Below are 16,405 nucleotides of genomic sequence, written 5' to 3'. Positions count from 1 at the left end.
TTGAAGCATGGTTTTACTCAATTTCATTGTTTTTTGTAAGATTAATAATCGAAACCAAAACAAATAAAATTTGAACAAAAATCACAAACCTACGAGCCCGACGGTCCATTTCGTAATACCCTTCTCGTACATGAAATAATAGATGTTTCAGAATTATACATATATCATTAATTTTTTTTATAGCAATTTAGTCATTCAATTGTTTTGAAAAAAGAAATTTTAAAATGAAACAGTACAAAAAATGAGTAACTCTTGGCTCATACTGGAGTATTAAAAAAGTGAAAAGAATTCTTCGACTGATTAGTCACATGAAAATTTTTAACTTAATGACAAAAATATTATTTTTCGTTGCAGGCATGGTTTGGATTGATCCGATATCATCTCACATGTCACGAGAGACACAAATCATAAGAGACCTATTCGACATGGAAATAGGTATATTTAGTTTGATTTCTTTTGCGTTTAATAGTTAATCACAAAAAAAATTATTTCTAAATAAGATTCACCGCATTTATCAACTAATTTTTTTTATTTTCGTGTTTATAATCTTCCAGAAAAATTACTTAGGTATAAATTAAAAATTTATTATTTTGTTTACAAATTTTTCGATCAAAATCGCAGCCTCATTTTCGGTTCAATTTTTCCATGTAGTTTGAATTTTTTTTCTCACAATCAAGATTCCCCCCTCGAACGCCGACTTGCTCTTCCAATTATGACTGTACACAAGATGCTCGAGGTGGTGAAGGCTGCCGCTGGGATAGTCACGACAATGGCCATACTCGCACAGGTCATTACCCCCTTTCGCTAGGACGGGCCACGGGTATCACGCCTCTTCTCAAATTTGATGATTTTGAAGTAGAATGTCTTGAATTGTGCCTTCAACTTCTTGAATATGACTTGAGAGAAAAACTCTTGAATTCTTGTACTCTTTTGCTTCAGTTTTCTGTGTTGTGTCTTTCGTTGGTTATCTGCCCCTTATTTATAGCTGAATGATGCAGATTCTTATCATTTCGATTTGATGAGATGTCGCAATTTGATTGGCTTCTCATGATTCATTTGGTGATTATCTTCCATTAATCACAAGATTTGATTTTAAATACTAAAATTATTAGTATTTCTTTTCATTTGATTCAAAATTTGATTTGAAATACTAAAAATATTTGTATTCTATTTCAATTGATATTACAAAAAAACATTTTAGAATAGAGTAGTTAGAATAAAATCTTTTAAATTTCCAAAAATTTGTTAAGAAACGAATCAATTTTATGAAATAATTTTTTTTATTTGGGTCATTCATTAAAAAATATTAAATTTTATTGTAAATATAAATATGGTTAACACGTCTCACGGATAAAGATTCGTAAGACTAGTTATCTTACAAAAGACCTACTCTATTTATTTTTGTGTGGCATATTATCTCTTAATTATTTTCCTTAGAATACCATAGACCTCGAATATTTAATTCAAATCGAGCCTATATATATTAAGAGTAGGAAAATGCTATATATACAAATGAGATTACAAGTTGAGTTACAAAATACAATTGAATTGACAAAATTATCCCTACTTTTGTGAGACGGTCTCATCCGTGAGACGGGTCAACCCTATCCATATTTATAATAATAAATAATACTTTTGACAAAATTGTAATACTTTTTATTGGATAACTCATATAAGATATCCGTCTCATAAAAATGACCTTTGAGACCGTCTCACATAAGTTTTTGTCATATATTAATTGAGTTTTAATTGATTTTATGAAACCGTATTTTTGCTATAAAAAATAAAAGAAACCGTATATAAAAATATAATTATACATTGATTATATAATTTTACAGATATAACTTTTTTACATTCCTAAAATAGCTTCATTCATAGCTTTACTTATATTTTTAAATTCAGTCCTCAAGAAATATTATATGGTATTAATGATTTATAGATCGTGACATTAATCATTCTAGGTGTCCGAAACTTAATAAAATGACACATATATATAGATATATATACTAACACGTAATAATTACTCCATTGAAATGCTATCATATTCTTGGGTGAAACTATGCTCCACCAGATGTGCTAAACTTGGTGGTGGAGCTAAGCCCTTGGATCAAGGGAGGGCCCACATGATAACATGTGGATTCCACATATTTTCATGTGAGCCTTATTGATCCAAAGGCTATGCTGCACCTGGAGAAGAGCATAGTCTCACCCCATATTCTTATACAATATGCCAATTTTAAAATAAAAATTGAACTTTAAAAATGATTAAATTTATGTAGCCCCTGAATACTTCGTATCCAATAAACTTTTTCGTAATATAAAAATTTATTTCGAAGTAGAAAATAGAAACAAATAAAATAAAACCATGAAACTTTAGCAAGCAGACGAGGGTTTTCTTTTAAAAAAAATAAACACAAAAATTCACGTGAGACGAACGATTTTACGGATCAATTTCGTGAGACGAATTTTTTATTTGGATAATCCATAAAATATATTATAAAAATAAATAGAGTTGAATCGTTTCACAAAAAATTTACTCAAAAAGATATTGCAAAACCCGACCGGTTTTATCAATATATTGCAAAACTTGGATGGATTTTTTCTTTTCTTTTTTTCCTCGGCCGGTTCAGTTAGACCGCACGGTCAGCTGATTGTGACCATTTATTTCTTTTTTCTCTTTTATTTTTTTAAATACTGGGTCCATTAATTTCGATTTCCTAGATTATTACGGCACTAGAATCAAAGGCCTACGCTCTCAAATTGAATAGAGGCAACAATAATTAATTATATAGATCTGACTTTTTTTTAATATGTTAATATTTTAAAAGAGAAACTCTTGTGTCTTCACTGTGTCTTCACTATCAGACGTTGGACTGGACTGTACAGTAGTGCGTGGCACAATTGCAAGCACTGAAAATTAACCAAGAGATGGAGGAGGCTACTTGTACAGTCTGTGTGACCGGAGGAGGGGGTTTTCTCGCTTCTGCCTTGGTCAAGAAACTACTCAATGAAGGCTATACTGTACATGCAACTGTCAGGAAATTAGGTGATATTTGTTAATTCTTTTTTCATGTTGGTGTTGGGACACAATTCTTGATTTCCGGGAACATTCACACACACACAGACACACAGTCACAAGCATGTATTATTGTATACGCTGTCGGAATTCTTTATTTTGGGAGAGACACACTCAAACGCACACATGTTTTTGCCATTTTGGTCAAAGTTCTAATTAATGTTACGAATGGAATATTCGATTCATAGATGATCATCCTAAGATAGACATCTTGAAGAGCTTTCATGGGGCAGCCACAAGATTGAAGCTTTTTGTAGCTGATATTTATAAACCGGAGGAATTCGAGGAAGCAATCCGAGGTTGTGAGTTTGTTTTCCATGTTGCCACACCTTTGCTCCACTCACCGGGATTCAAGGTCTTCTCTTTTCGATAGATTCAATATCCCATTTCGTTCAATAGAATTATGATTGATTTCAACAATAAAAACAGCACGACAATACGGTGGATGCGACTGTTGCTTCAGCCAGGAGCATCGCAAGTCTTTGTATCGGTTCGGGAACAGTGAGAAGGCTTATCTACACTTCCTCTGTGGCCGCTGCTTCGCCGTTGAAGGATGATGGGATCAGTGGATACAAAGAATTCATGGACGAAACCTGTTGGACCCCTCTCGATTTGACCTCCAACCCTTACACCAATACTTATGTTCAGGTAGATGGCTTGTTACAGAAGTACGTTTGAGTGAATCAGGAGGAATATATATAACCGAAAAGTTTTAATTTGTAGGAATACACCAAGTCGAAGACATTGGCTGAGAAGGAAATTTTGAGATCCGGTGATGGCAAGATAGAGGTAGTGACGCTGGGATGTGGCCTTATTGGTGGCGGAACTCTAATGCCAAGCACGCCTGGAAGCGTACTGACAATCTTGGCGCTGCTGACAAATGATGAATCTGCATACAACGCCCTGAAATTCTTACAAGAGTTGCTTGCAAAAGTCCCCATCGTTCACATCGAGGATGTGAGTGATGCCCACATTTTCTGCATGAAAGAGGACTCCATCAGTGGTCGGTTTTTATGCGCTAATGGATATGTTTCCATAGCTGAAATGGCCAGCTACTACCAGACCAAGTACCCAGAATTTAGTATCAAGAAAGAGTGCGTATTTGGGCTTTATACTTCTTGTTTTCAATCAACAGGTTAAATAAGGGATCGAGTTTCTGTCACGCTGAATTATTTATCTGTTCTGTTTTCAGCCGATTTGAATGCCTCAAAAGAGAAACCAAGTGGGTTTCTACGCTGCTCTCGGAGAGAGGTTTCGAGTATAAATGTGGTTGGAAAATGGTTTTGGATGATTGCGTCAGCTACGCAAAGGAAAAAGCAGATCTTGGGCTATAATAGGGTTCATATATGTGTTTACTTGCTGATCTTGTCTTTCTTAATATTTCTCTCAAGTCTCAGCCATTGGCCCATTGCTGTAGGTATGTTAGATTACTATTTTTATTTTGTTTTTACATTCAATATAAAATATTCCATAGCTTGCTAAATTTGTTCAAGAATATTATGGCATCCCAGAAGGGCTAAAAAACAAGACTCGCAGCAAAAGATTAAATCAAGGCTTTTTTTATTTACTGTCAAAGCTCACTCCTCAACAGGAAAGGGTCCATACATTTTCTTATCCCATCTAATAATTATCAAAATTCCAATATCTTACAGCTAAACATAAACAATCATATTAAGGGAAAAATAAATAAAACCTCTTTGGTTTCAAGAGTCAGAGATGACTCCACAAGACAAACGACTGAATGAGTATCATCGAATTCTTGAAGTAGAAAAGAGTGATATCTTCGTCAAAGTCACGGTGAAGCAGTAAACTATGTAGCATTCTGGAAGCAATCAAAGGCATCGAGGAAAAGGGGCGTAGGGGTGTCAAAATCAAAAAAGTTGATCAAGAAATCCAAGTCCCCGGGTGGGAAATCCGCCAGTGGAGTTGGATTTGAGATTATCTCCGTAAAATCTGATTCCGAACTCGGTAAATTGTGGTCGATCCCAAAATCGTTCATCTGCCTTGTAGACAACGAGAAATAGGACTCTGATGTTGCTGGAGTCAGAAATGGAGGCGAATAGCTCGATTCGATGAAGCTCCCAGGCACGGTACAGAAAGGTGTTCCCATGTTTTCACAAGAAACAGGGGTGGTAGGAAAGGAAAAATCAAGAAAATTCTCCTCCTCCTCCTCCTCGTTGAACTTCTCTTGAATTTCGACTTTAAAGGCCGGTTTCGTGCTCTCTTCTTCTACTTCGTGTTTCTTTCTAAAATCGATATTACCACTGTGCTTCATCATCTCATGCTTACAGGTGTGTTTACCTCTGTAAATGACATCAAAGGTTGACGGGCATCCATCGATTTGTTGAACTTGTTTCGTTGCCAGGCATCCTTGTGTATGGCGATGGGTACATCTAAAATATGCCCTGCAATTTTTCACAACTTTGCATCAGATGCCATCACCAAGTATATCGAATAAGGTCCATCGATGTAATGTTTTTTTCTAAATTATCTAAGAAACAAATGGATTTCAATGTCATAATCTCACCTTGGATGGCTAGTCCCCTGAATATCTTTCTGCCCGTATTTCCTCCAATTATAGCCGTCATTTTCAACTCCTGTCCCGGAGCACACACGCAATAGTTCGCTCGATTTCGGCGAAGTCTTTCTGCAAACACCCAAGAAACGAAGTCAAAATAAAGATATTAATTCAAGATTGATCCAAACGCCAATCCCCAATAACGAGTCAGTAGCTACCTTTTCTTGGAAACGTGGACTTGATCCTTAGAATCCGTTAACGATGCTTCACTCCGGTGGTTACCCTCGAACGAAACACGTGGGTACAACGTATTGAAAACGGGAGTTTTTGAAGGGTGTTGTCCATTTCCAAGTAAAGCCATGTAATCGAGCAGAGTCAGAGCATTATCGTATGAAGAAAGTATCCTCTCAAGTAAAAAAACACAGGCCTCTCTCGAAGTGGCAGCGGGATTAAGCTCCTTCTGCAGCTGGTTCGCGAATTCCCTCCCTCGAGTTAGCTCACTGATCACAGTTTCTTGATCCCAAGTTCCCGCTTTCTCCATTTCAAATAACCAACAGAAACAAATGATCAAGAATTAAAGGTCGATATTTGAAGCAAAGGACTTTCCTGAAACTTTCTTGATTCCAGATTACATCAATGATAAAAATGAGAATACAAATTATCTTGTTTCCTTTTTCTTTTTTTTTTTTCTTTTTTTTTTTGCCAAAAAATGTGGGAATCGGGAGTGAAGATGGCGAAAGATTTTTCTGAGCTCGAAAGAGGGGGGAAGGTGTGATTTTATAAAGAAGAGAAGGTGTGGAAAAAGGAAGGCCTTAATTGGCTTTTAGTATGAAAATGGTGGTGGGAGAATTTTGGGACCGAGATATTAAAACGGACTACTTCAAAACGCCACCGCATCTTAGCTTTGTGGTTATCCAAATTGTACCCTTCCTTAAAAAAATATATATTCACAAAAAATTCACCCAAGCACATAAATTTATAGGCCATCACACGTAAATTAAGATTGCATTTGCATGAAAAGTCTCTTCTTTCTTTCTTTGGTTTAGAGAAGCAGGGCCGTTCCTATTTGGAGGCCGAAGAGTCGTTCGACTCGGACCCATTTTTTTTCGGGGCCCATAATTTTGAAAAAATATTTATTATATAAAAGTGTAAATTGATCCAATATAAATTAATTATTCTTGGGCTTTTTTCGTTCATTCAGGAAATTATTTTTTCTTTGCCTACTCCCTAATATAAACTTTTTTTTTTTTTTATCATTTATGGGTTTTTTAATAAATTTATTTATGAAGTTTATTATTCCTATGTCTCTTGATAATTTTTTCAAATATAAATTATTTTTCTCGTGCTCAATATAAACAAAAAAATATTTTATTCCCTAAATTTATTATATATTAATGTAATTTGACCAATATAAAAACATATTTTCTGACTCATAAGGGATGTTCTGATATTAATGAGCACGATTTATTTTCGGAGTTGACATTCTTGAAGTTCTCATTACCAAGAGAAACAAAATCGACAATGGATGTAGTGAATTACTTGAAAAAAAATTGATGGATATTTCTCAAATACTCATATTGCTTATAAAATCTTGTTGACTATACTTTTTACAGTTGTAAGTGCAAAACAAAATTTTTTAAATTTAAAGTTTTTCAAAACATTTTCTCAATAAATCATGTTATATGAAAAGATTGAATGAATTGGTTATGCTATTAATTGAGAAAAAAAAATTCCTGAACAATTTGATCAATATTGCTAGCTCTAAACTGCTAGACGAGTTGTTTTATAGTAATCATTGTGTACATGTTTGATCTTATTACTCAATTAAAATAAAAATATTTTGACTATTACACATTTCTTAAATCGAAAAATTTGTTATTAGTAGAAAAGATTATGAACACACATTATGATTTAGGGTCCTCTTTTAAAAGTTAAACTCAGGCCCAAAAATTGTTAGGATCGGCACTGTAGAGAAGATTATAGCTTCCTAATAATTTTATAATCTAAATTCATGGATTTGAAATTATTTCATTCAAGTGCAAATTAACAGGATTTATTAAAGAAACTATGTGATCGATTGACAATTAGAGAGATTTTATGTTTTGAATACACTTGATAATGGGACATTTTCTTGGCAACTCATAGATATACGTGATTTCTTAGCCTAAAATTTCAAAGAAACAACACTTGTGTACAACGAGAAGGGGAAGCTGTTTTTTGATTTTTTTCATATTGGATCTATAAAACCAATAACGATATATAGTTTATAAGCATAATCATCCTTTTTAAATATATTCGAAATATACATATGTATTTAATCTTAAAAATAAATTTATCCCTTTATTAAGTTTTGTGGGCAGACTGTTACTATAATATAGTTTTATTTTTATTTTTTTGTCATTTATAATAATAATACAATATGATTCTATTGCTAAGGGATGTGGTGGTGCCGAGGAAGTCAACCTAACGAACCATTCAAAGATTCTTTTAACCCTTGGCTTCCGCGTCATAACACACCTGTATTCATTTTAAAAAAACAAAAAGAAAAAATTAAAAGAAAAGAAAAAAATAAAACAAGACGTTGCTGACGACTTCGGATGATGTCACCGAAGTGATGGTATTATTTAGATCCAATCATATTTTAGTATTTTAATTCCAGATAAATTCACTTCCCAATATATCGTGCCCCGCTCGTAACCATCTATCCAATTCATGTCCCTGCATGAATTTGGACCTTTTTTTTTCTTTTCATTTTTTTTCCTGATCTCAAATCCGAAGAGTTGATAATTTCTGTAAAATTTAAATTGTAGTATTAAAAAGGAAGTAATCAATAAAAACAACTGCAACAGGAATACACTCGATCATTTAGGAATTTGGGAAATTATTACACGACACAAAATTTGAAATTCCTACACCAAAATGATTCATAATGAAAGGGCCCATGTCCTGATTTAATATAAACCGATATTTATTCATACATATTTTTAACACACAAATTAATTAACATATTAAAATCGGGTCCTTACAAATAAAACCATCCGAATATATCCCATAACAGTTCAGATATAATGAAGGTTCTAAAAAGCGTAAAGCGTATCGAAACATGGGAGCCAAGCTTCAAGATTTTTAAGCTTAAACGCGATTACTGCGAGCTACGTAAAAAAACATTTTTAATTTAAACTATAATTTTAGTCATCTCAAACAAATCAAGTGTAATGCATTAATTTTTTGTGAGATTCTAATTCAATTTATTTCATCATTCATTTCATATTTCATGTCATTGAACATATATAAACTAAATTAATTGGTTTAATTTAAAATATTAGCTCTAAAATCCCTCAATATGTTATGCATTCACATCATCGCTATACTTGGTCATACAATATTATACATTTCTAACATTGCTAACAACCACTCACTAGTAAAAACACTAATTTATAATCTATTTTTGTTTTATTAATCAATTTTGGCTTTTAGAAAAATCACATTTATGCGTATTTAATGACACTTGACATGGTCAACCTATGTCTGACCGCATTTTTTTTACCATTTTTTGGCCGAAGCAAAGCGTTTTAGAGACGCTTCAAGCTTAAGCGAGATTAAACGAAGCTTAATGAAGCTTTTTAGAATATTGGCTCTAATTACCCTTATAAAACCTCAATCAACATAATTTATTTCATCTGTTTTGTTAAACAATTGCATTGCTAACTATTCATAAAAAGACATAATTTTTTAATTGAAAAATGGTGGCTACCAAGGACGCAAAAGGACAATTACCTGATCTGTCACGTACAAAAATATGCCGTTTATTAATTAATGAATATGCATACCTCTTGAGTCCGATAATAATTAATGTTAACAAATTATTGGAGATATATTTCTTTATTTATGTGTTTGCCATGAAGACTTTTCCATACGCATTGAAATTTTTACAAGAAATTACGCGGACCCGTTAACATGAAGCTGCTATATTCATTGAAATTCAATTGAAATAATAAATAAATATTAATTTAGCCAGTTCACACTTCACAGTCATATGGCTCTTTCTAATTTATTTGTAACATCATAATTATCTTTCCAGAACTGTTCAATGAATTTGGACATATTATTAATGACATTTTCAATTACATTACACAATTTTTTTTAATCAAACCTGCTTTCTTACTCAAAACATTTGAAACATCGAAACAGCCTTCGTGTTTTTTTAAAATCAATTGAATTCTTCTAAATTCTTTTATTGAAAATAAAAAAATCAAAGTTTACATAAAAAAATGAAACGTATTCATAGGAGAGTTGGCCCTTGAAAATTATAATATTCATAGGTAATACCTTCCATAAGAATTATCTGAAACTGCATCTCAATATTTATAAGATAAATGTTTACTATTGACCTTGAAGATAAAATATCCGCTTTCTTTAGAGACATCCTTGAATGTTGTGTTTGGTTGGATGGATGAGATCAGATTATTTCATCAAAAGCTTGGTTGGAATTTCATGTGTTAATTATTTATCTTAAAACAATTAAATAATAAATTATTTATCTCAAATTAATCAAATAATTAAATGAATACATTTCTTGTGAAACGATATCATAGATCTATATCCGTGAAATGGGTTCACCCGACACATCTACAATGAAAAGTAATATTTTATTATAAGGATGACAATGAATCGGGTCTAAACTCGACCTCATATATATATATATATATATATATATATATACTAGTAAGTAGCACGTGTCACGCACGTGAACGACGTATTAATTTATTAAATATAATATAAAATAAATTTAAATTTAAATTTATTTATATTTATAATAAAAATTAAATTTTCAATAATTAAATTTTCAAATAATCTATAATTTTTTGATTTTTTTAGATGTATTAAGTTTATAATAGTTGTTAAATGTCTTATACTTGAGTCTTAAATATTATTTCTCTAAAGACATTTTTTTACTTTTGTTCACAATTTTATACATAGAATAGATTAGATACGTAAATGAGATGAAGATAATTTTTTCCTACTCAAACATATATTCACTTTTATATATCATTTTTTAAAAGATTTTCTAAGAATTATGAAGATGCCCATTTTTTTTTATCAACTAAAAATTAAACATATCATGTGTAAATAGATGATAAAAATGTTAAAAGATGAATTTAGGGTGATTAATGACATAATTAATAACACAATTACATCCAAATAATTTGACTAACAATATTGCTCTAATTTTTATCATCTAACTTCAAAAAATAATCAATTTTATTTTTCAATTGTTAATCAATCAATGTAGTATATTAACAAGTCATAAATGCATAAATTAAACCACATTTTTTTTCTTTCTTTTATACCCCAAGTACCCAAATAATATCTTAATTTTACATTTATATCCCAAACTATTTTTAATCCAATAAAAAATAACAAAAATATAATCATGAAATTACTAAATTATTTAAATTCTAATGTTTTATTATTTCAACTGTATTTTAACTCTCTTTTAATAAATTTTTCTATAATGAATTGTTAAATTACAAAAATACATTTCTCAAAAAATAAATCCTAAAGAAATAACCAGATAAAATTCTAATTATAATTATTTAATTCAAAATAAAATCCTATAGTACTATAAAATAAGTTTTTATCATTTATTTAATATTCCTTATAAGTAAATGAAATAAATTTTTTTAAATTTTTGAAAAAGTCTAAATTTTAAAATTGTGTCTCTTGGCTTCCCATCACTATTTTAAATCCTAAAGAAATAACCAAATAAAATTCAAATTCCAATTATTTAATACAAAATACAATCATATAGCACTATTAAAATAAGTTTTTATAATTTATTTAATAGTCTTCATAGATAAATGAACTAATTTTTTTATTTTTGAAAAAGTTTAAACTTTAAAAGTTGTGTTTTTTGGCTTCTTGTCGCTATTTTTTTTGAAATATTATAGTAGTAATATAAATGAAATTGAAGTGCAAATACATAGGTAACAATTTTTTTTTAAAATTTTATAAACTATTTAAAAGATGAAATTGTTGATATTTGTTTTTTAGGCTCTTAAAAATCAGATTTGTTTTAAGGGATAAACCAAATTAAATAAATGTAAAAAATGTGCAAATATTTAGTTTAATAGATAATAGATAATGAGTAATAGATATTTATTTTTTAGGCTGTGAAATTCAGATTTGTTTCAAGGGATAAACCAAATTAAATGAATGTAAAAAATATAGATATTTGTTTTATTGATAATTGGTTTTAATATTAAAATATCATTTATTCTAAATCTGTTTTATATTTATTGTTATTATTATATAAAAATAGCATTTTTTTATTGTTTTTTAGCATTTAATAATTTAAAAATAACATTGTATAGGGAGTTGATATTTACACTCCATATTATACGTTATCTACACTCCACTTCATGTGTAAAATATGTGTCCAATTTTGTAGTGACCCTTACCCGGATCACCTACTAATAGAACTTAGGCATGCAATTAACTTAATTAAACAGATATCAGAATAAAACTGCGGAAACTAAAAACATTATATAATCCCAAGTAAAGGAATCTGTAATTTATCCAAATAATATACAACCAAATCGAATAGCTGTATCAACCTCAAAATAACAGAAATAAAACCTAGACGAAGCTCCAGCTGACCAACCACTGCCTAGCCCCTCTTGGATCCACCCGCCTCGTCCAATCGCAAACCTGCCCCATGGAATAGGGTGTCCAGAAACACAGAGTACGAGACGTGAGCATAAAACGCTCAGTACGAGAGTATGAGTATACATGCATTGTTGTGAATTTTCCTCGCAAGCGTACGAGTGTCAAGTTTTAGTATAGTGAAAGAAAGAGTGTCGATCCCACAAGGAGTAAAATAAAAAGATTCAATACTTGTAATTAAACTAGTCTTAATTTTATCTAAAAAATCAAACTTCAAGAGTTTTGCAGAATAACTAAAATAAATAAATAGAAATTATTCAGCTCACACACACACAAATTTTGAGGAATTATCAATCAGAGAAAAATAGTCAAGAGGTTTTGATTTCACTTGGTCTCGACAATATTCAATCCTAATTAATCTATTTTATGAATTTCCTTCGATTAATAACCAAAAACACTTAGAGTATTCTATTCCCCTCTTCCGAGCAATAAATAGAGTGTATCAACTTACAATTCGATTTCAATATCCCTATTAAAAATCTAGATGTAGTGATATGTGTAAAATGATGTTCCTTAAAGGTTCTATTAAAGCTATATACTCACCCGAGCTATATAAACAATTAACAGTGTAGTTCCTATTGATCCTACTCAAAATCCCCTCTCCCGAGCAATGATTCTAAGTAAATATAACAACTCAATTTATGGCCAATAAATTAAGAAGACATTCAATTCTAGAAACACAATTAATCTATAGAAATTCAATTCATTAAAATCAAAGATTCATGAATATGTCTCAACCAAGCTACGTCAACCTCTAGACTAGAAAAGTTTAGTTCATGCTCGAATTCAATAAAAACCAAATCATGTTTAATATCTCAAACATAATTCAACAATCAAAAGAAATTAAAAAGAAGAAACAAAGCCGTAGTCTTTCTTCCGTGTCCGGTCGAAAAGTCTTCGTCTTCGTTCCAAGCAATCTTCAGTTCTTCAACTCCAAAAAACTCACAGAAGTGCTCTCTCGAATATTGTGTGTATTGGTGGCTGATCGATTCCTCCTATGACTCCGAAAAATCCCTTAAATATGACCTAACAATCGTCCAAAAAAATACCAAAGATATCCCCCAAGTTTCCATAAAAAATCGGACTCTAAAATTACAAACAGACGACGGCGTGGGCGCGCCGAAAACAGGGCGGGCGCCCTGTCAACTCGCAAAACATGCTTTTAAAAATTCCTCAACGGCGCAGGCGCGCCTAGTGTCAGCGCGGGCGCGCTCCCAGCTCGACTCTTCATCTCGAATTCTTCATTAGCAGCGCGGGCGCGCCTAAGGATAGGGCGGGCGCGCCTCTTGCTCGAACTCAGCCTTTTTTCTTCACTTTTCCAACTCTTGAATTTCCTTGTAGACTTCCATCTTGTAAGCTTATTTCCACTTGAACACATCAAAGTCCATAACTTCCTACAAACACAAAAACAACAACAATTTCACGCAATATCTACCAATAAATTCCAAAAGTCAAGTAAAACCATATACAAATTAAGTGCACAAAATGCACTTATCAAATTCCCCCAAACTTAAACTTTTGTTCGTCTCGAGCAAAACTAACTCAAACTCCACTCAATTGCAAGAACAATAACCATCAAGAATGACTATGGATTAATGACCTCAGTATGGAATTTCAAAACAATTTAAATCCAATCATCTCTGCCCTACTAACACTTGAACAGTAAGATGTTCAGAAAAGTAATTCAACCTCATAAACTCATAAACTCCGCAACTCACGTTTCAAAATACTCTTCTCTTAACTCAATTCAAACATTCACAAATCATGAGGACTTTCATGGTAAAACATGATCAAATTCAAGGATATATCATCACAACCACACTCAATTGGTTTAATTCAAAGAACATAGTGTGTGCGTGTTTCGATCAAGAATTCATAATCATTTAAGTTTCAATCAACAGTCCATAGGCTAAATTCTCGCAACCCCTTTCCACTAGTATATTGGGCAACTGTGACTCGGTCAATAGGACTTAATAAGCTTATAATGCAAGGCCTGGTTCATGGCTACAAATGAAGGAAAAGAATTCAAATAAGGAGTAATTCACATTTATGCTCAAACTCAATTCTAATTTTGACTCCTTTCATTCACAATTCCACACTTATTTCACTTCACTGATTTTTCAATTTTTCTCACAACTTCTTTCAACTCTCTTTTACAACTTTTCCAACCACACATTTTTTTTTTTATACTACCTCTTTTCATCTTTTCAATTCATCCACCACACCATTCCATTTTTCACAAATAAAGCTAGGAGCATATAACATTTTAGCATTCAAATTACTCCATTAAAGGTAGGAAATAGTGTATAAGCTATTCAGGTAGTCAATGTAGGACCTTGAAATAATGACAAATGGGGGTTTAATCACACGTTTACACGCATGCCATTCGATTTTCAATCAAACTCAAACAAGGTACTAGAGATAACATATATATAATAGGTAGCTTGAAAGGCTCAAAAGAATTCAGAAAAATCGCCTAAATCATTTCTAATCACAGTTTTGCCCGTATTTCGCCTCAAGGGGTGTCCGAACTAGTTCTAGACAAGTCTCAATCCACAATTAAATCATACAAATCTCAATCAGTGCAGAAAGGGATAATTATCAGCAGTAAACGATGATTTTCACAAGTAGTTTCAGAATTATCGTACCTCTAAGTACAAATATGCGTGTAAGCTCAAATGGGCAACTAAGGATGCACTGATTCAATCAAATTCAAGGCCCAAAAAAAACATCCAAACAATGCCTCAATCCTTTTTATGTGTTTTCTGTCTCAAGATTCAGATTCAAGCAAAATCACAGAATATATAGGAGTTCAATTGTTCACTTGGTTCCATTTATTTCAAAATTTTGTCAGCTAGGCAGGTAGTCATGGACTTCAGTTACAAAACAAACAAAATTAACATCATTGGTCATCAATCCATATCAACACAACTACATAAATTTCTCAAAAAATTTTCAAATGCAGCCACACACCAACACAACACAACTCCTAAGAACCAAACAACTAAAATAAAAAAAAACAAAACCAACAACAACTAAATAAAAACAATAAAAGTCAGAATTGACACAACTCCCCCAAACTTAGTACATTCGTTGTCCTCAAGAAATTAAAACAAGAAAGCATAAAGGACATGTACCACAAATGACGACCGTCAGTGGTCGTCGCCATCATCAGCAGCATCATCATGGGACGGATCAGAAGGGCCAAAAGTGGGTGGCCACTGTGGATACATAGGAAATGGATGAGCCGAACTAGCAGCCTGTGGAAACTGATGTCTCAAAGCATCTGTAAAATCCATCATGTAGTCCATAAAGACACCAGTAGTCTGCTGAAATGTCCGAAACTCTTGACGGTGTGCTCTCAATTCATCCTCCAGAATAGCAACACGATCGGGCGCAACAGGGGGTGCTTGAGGTCGGGGTGCAGGGCCGCTTCGTGCAGCTGCTCGCTCATTAAAATCTCGCCTCTCAGCGCGAGTTCGGTGCTCAAAAGCCGGTATCATGCGAAAAGGAGTATGACAAGCAATAGGAGCAGTAGCTTTCAAGAATTCTTCATTTTGGCCCCACTCAACTCCAGCCGCTTCACAAAGATCAGTGATAAGTGCGGGCAAAGCAAACCCGCCAGTCGTCTTACCTGCCGCCACACCCTGAATAGTTGCTTGACAAATCTGTCCCAAGTCGATTGCTTTGCCCTCCAAAATACAATAAACAAGAATCGCTCGTTCTCGTGTCACCTCATGCTCGTGGTCAGTCGGTTCAAGACGAGCACACACAAAGTTGTACCATAGCTTAGCATTAGGAATTAGCTCGGTCTTCTTCAACTTAGAAGGCTGATGATCACGGCCCATGCGCCATTCCGCACCCGGAACACAAATACGGCTCAAAATCGCCGCGTAATCCACTTCATTCGCTCGGTACTCCGCATACTCATCGTGAAATACTGGTGGAAGGTTGTACAAGGTGTTAATAGTGTGAGCATCAAAAGGCACCAGCTGGCCTCGGACAAGAACTTTCAACTGCATGTGCTTCACTTTCAAGTTTGCATAAAATTCACGAACGATTGGGACGACTACATCCTGCGGTGG

General features: G+C 32.8%; 2 protein-coding genes across 2 annotated transcripts; one reads left to right on the top strand and one right to left on the bottom strand.

Moving 5' to 3' along the window:
* Positions 1-2,806: 2,806 nt before the first annotated feature.
* LOC140880946 (NADPH HC-toxin reductase 1-like) lies at positions 2,807-4,561 on the top strand. Its single transcript, XM_073285849.1, has 5 exons — positions 2,807-3,046; positions 3,265-3,431; positions 3,506-3,724; positions 3,800-4,170; positions 4,269-4,561. Exons 1-5 carry the CDS (start codon positions 2,929-2,931, stop codon positions 4,408-4,410), a joined length of 1,017 nt encoding a protein of 338 aa, XP_073141950.1. The 5' UTR covers positions 2,807-2,928; the 3' UTR covers positions 4,411-4,561.
* A 136-nt stretch (positions 4,562-4,697) lies between these two features.
* LOC140880945 (probable WRKY transcription factor 53) lies at positions 4,698-6,408 on the bottom strand. Its single transcript, XM_073285848.1, has 3 exons — positions 5,813-6,408; positions 5,604-5,723; positions 4,698-5,481 (listed from the first exon to the last, which is right to left on the bottom strand). Exons 1-3 carry the CDS (start codon positions 6,133-6,135, stop codon positions 4,887-4,889), a joined length of 1,038 nt encoding a protein of 345 aa, XP_073141949.1. The 5' UTR covers positions 6,136-6,408; the 3' UTR covers positions 4,698-4,886.
* Positions 6,409-16,405: the final 9,997 nt, after the last annotated feature.

Source organism: Henckelia pumila, chromosome 2 (genome assembly GCF_033568475.1).
Source record: "Henckelia pumila isolate YLH828 chromosome 2, ASM3356847v2, whole genome shotgun sequence".
Taxonomy (NCBI): domain Eukaryota; kingdom Viridiplantae; phylum Streptophyta; class Magnoliopsida; order Lamiales; family Gesneriaceae; genus Henckelia; species Henckelia pumila.
The sequence above is the reverse complement of the archived record's forward strand: the minus strand, read 5'-3'. Positions and strand labels throughout refer to the sequence as shown.

Bases quoted from the DNA above. Each gene is read 5' to 3' on its own strand.
- LOC140880945 (XM_073285848.1), bottom strand. From the start codon at position 6,135: ATGGAGAAAGCGGGAACTTGGGATCAAGAAACTGTGATCAGTGAGCTA. The intron at 5,724-5,812 runs GTAGCTACTGAC...GGGTGTTTGCAG, and splicing joins GTCCACGTTTCCAAGAAAAG to AAAGACTTCGCCGAAATCGA. The intron at 5,482-5,603 runs GTGAGATTATGA...GAAAAATTGCAG, and splicing joins CAGGGGACTAGCCATCCAAG to GGCATATTTTAGATGTACCC.
- LOC140880946 (XM_073285849.1), top strand. From the start codon at position 2,929: ATGGAGGAGGCTACTTGTACAGTCTGTGTGACCGGAGGAGGGGGTTTT. The intron at 3,432-3,505 runs GTCTTCTCTTTT...CAATAAAAACAG, and splicing joins TCCACTCACCGGGATTCAAG to CACGACAATACGGTGGATGC. The intron at 4,171-4,268 runs GTGCGTATTTGG...TTCTGTTTTCAG, and splicing joins GAATTTAGTATCAAGAAAGA to CCGATTTGAATGCCTCAAAA.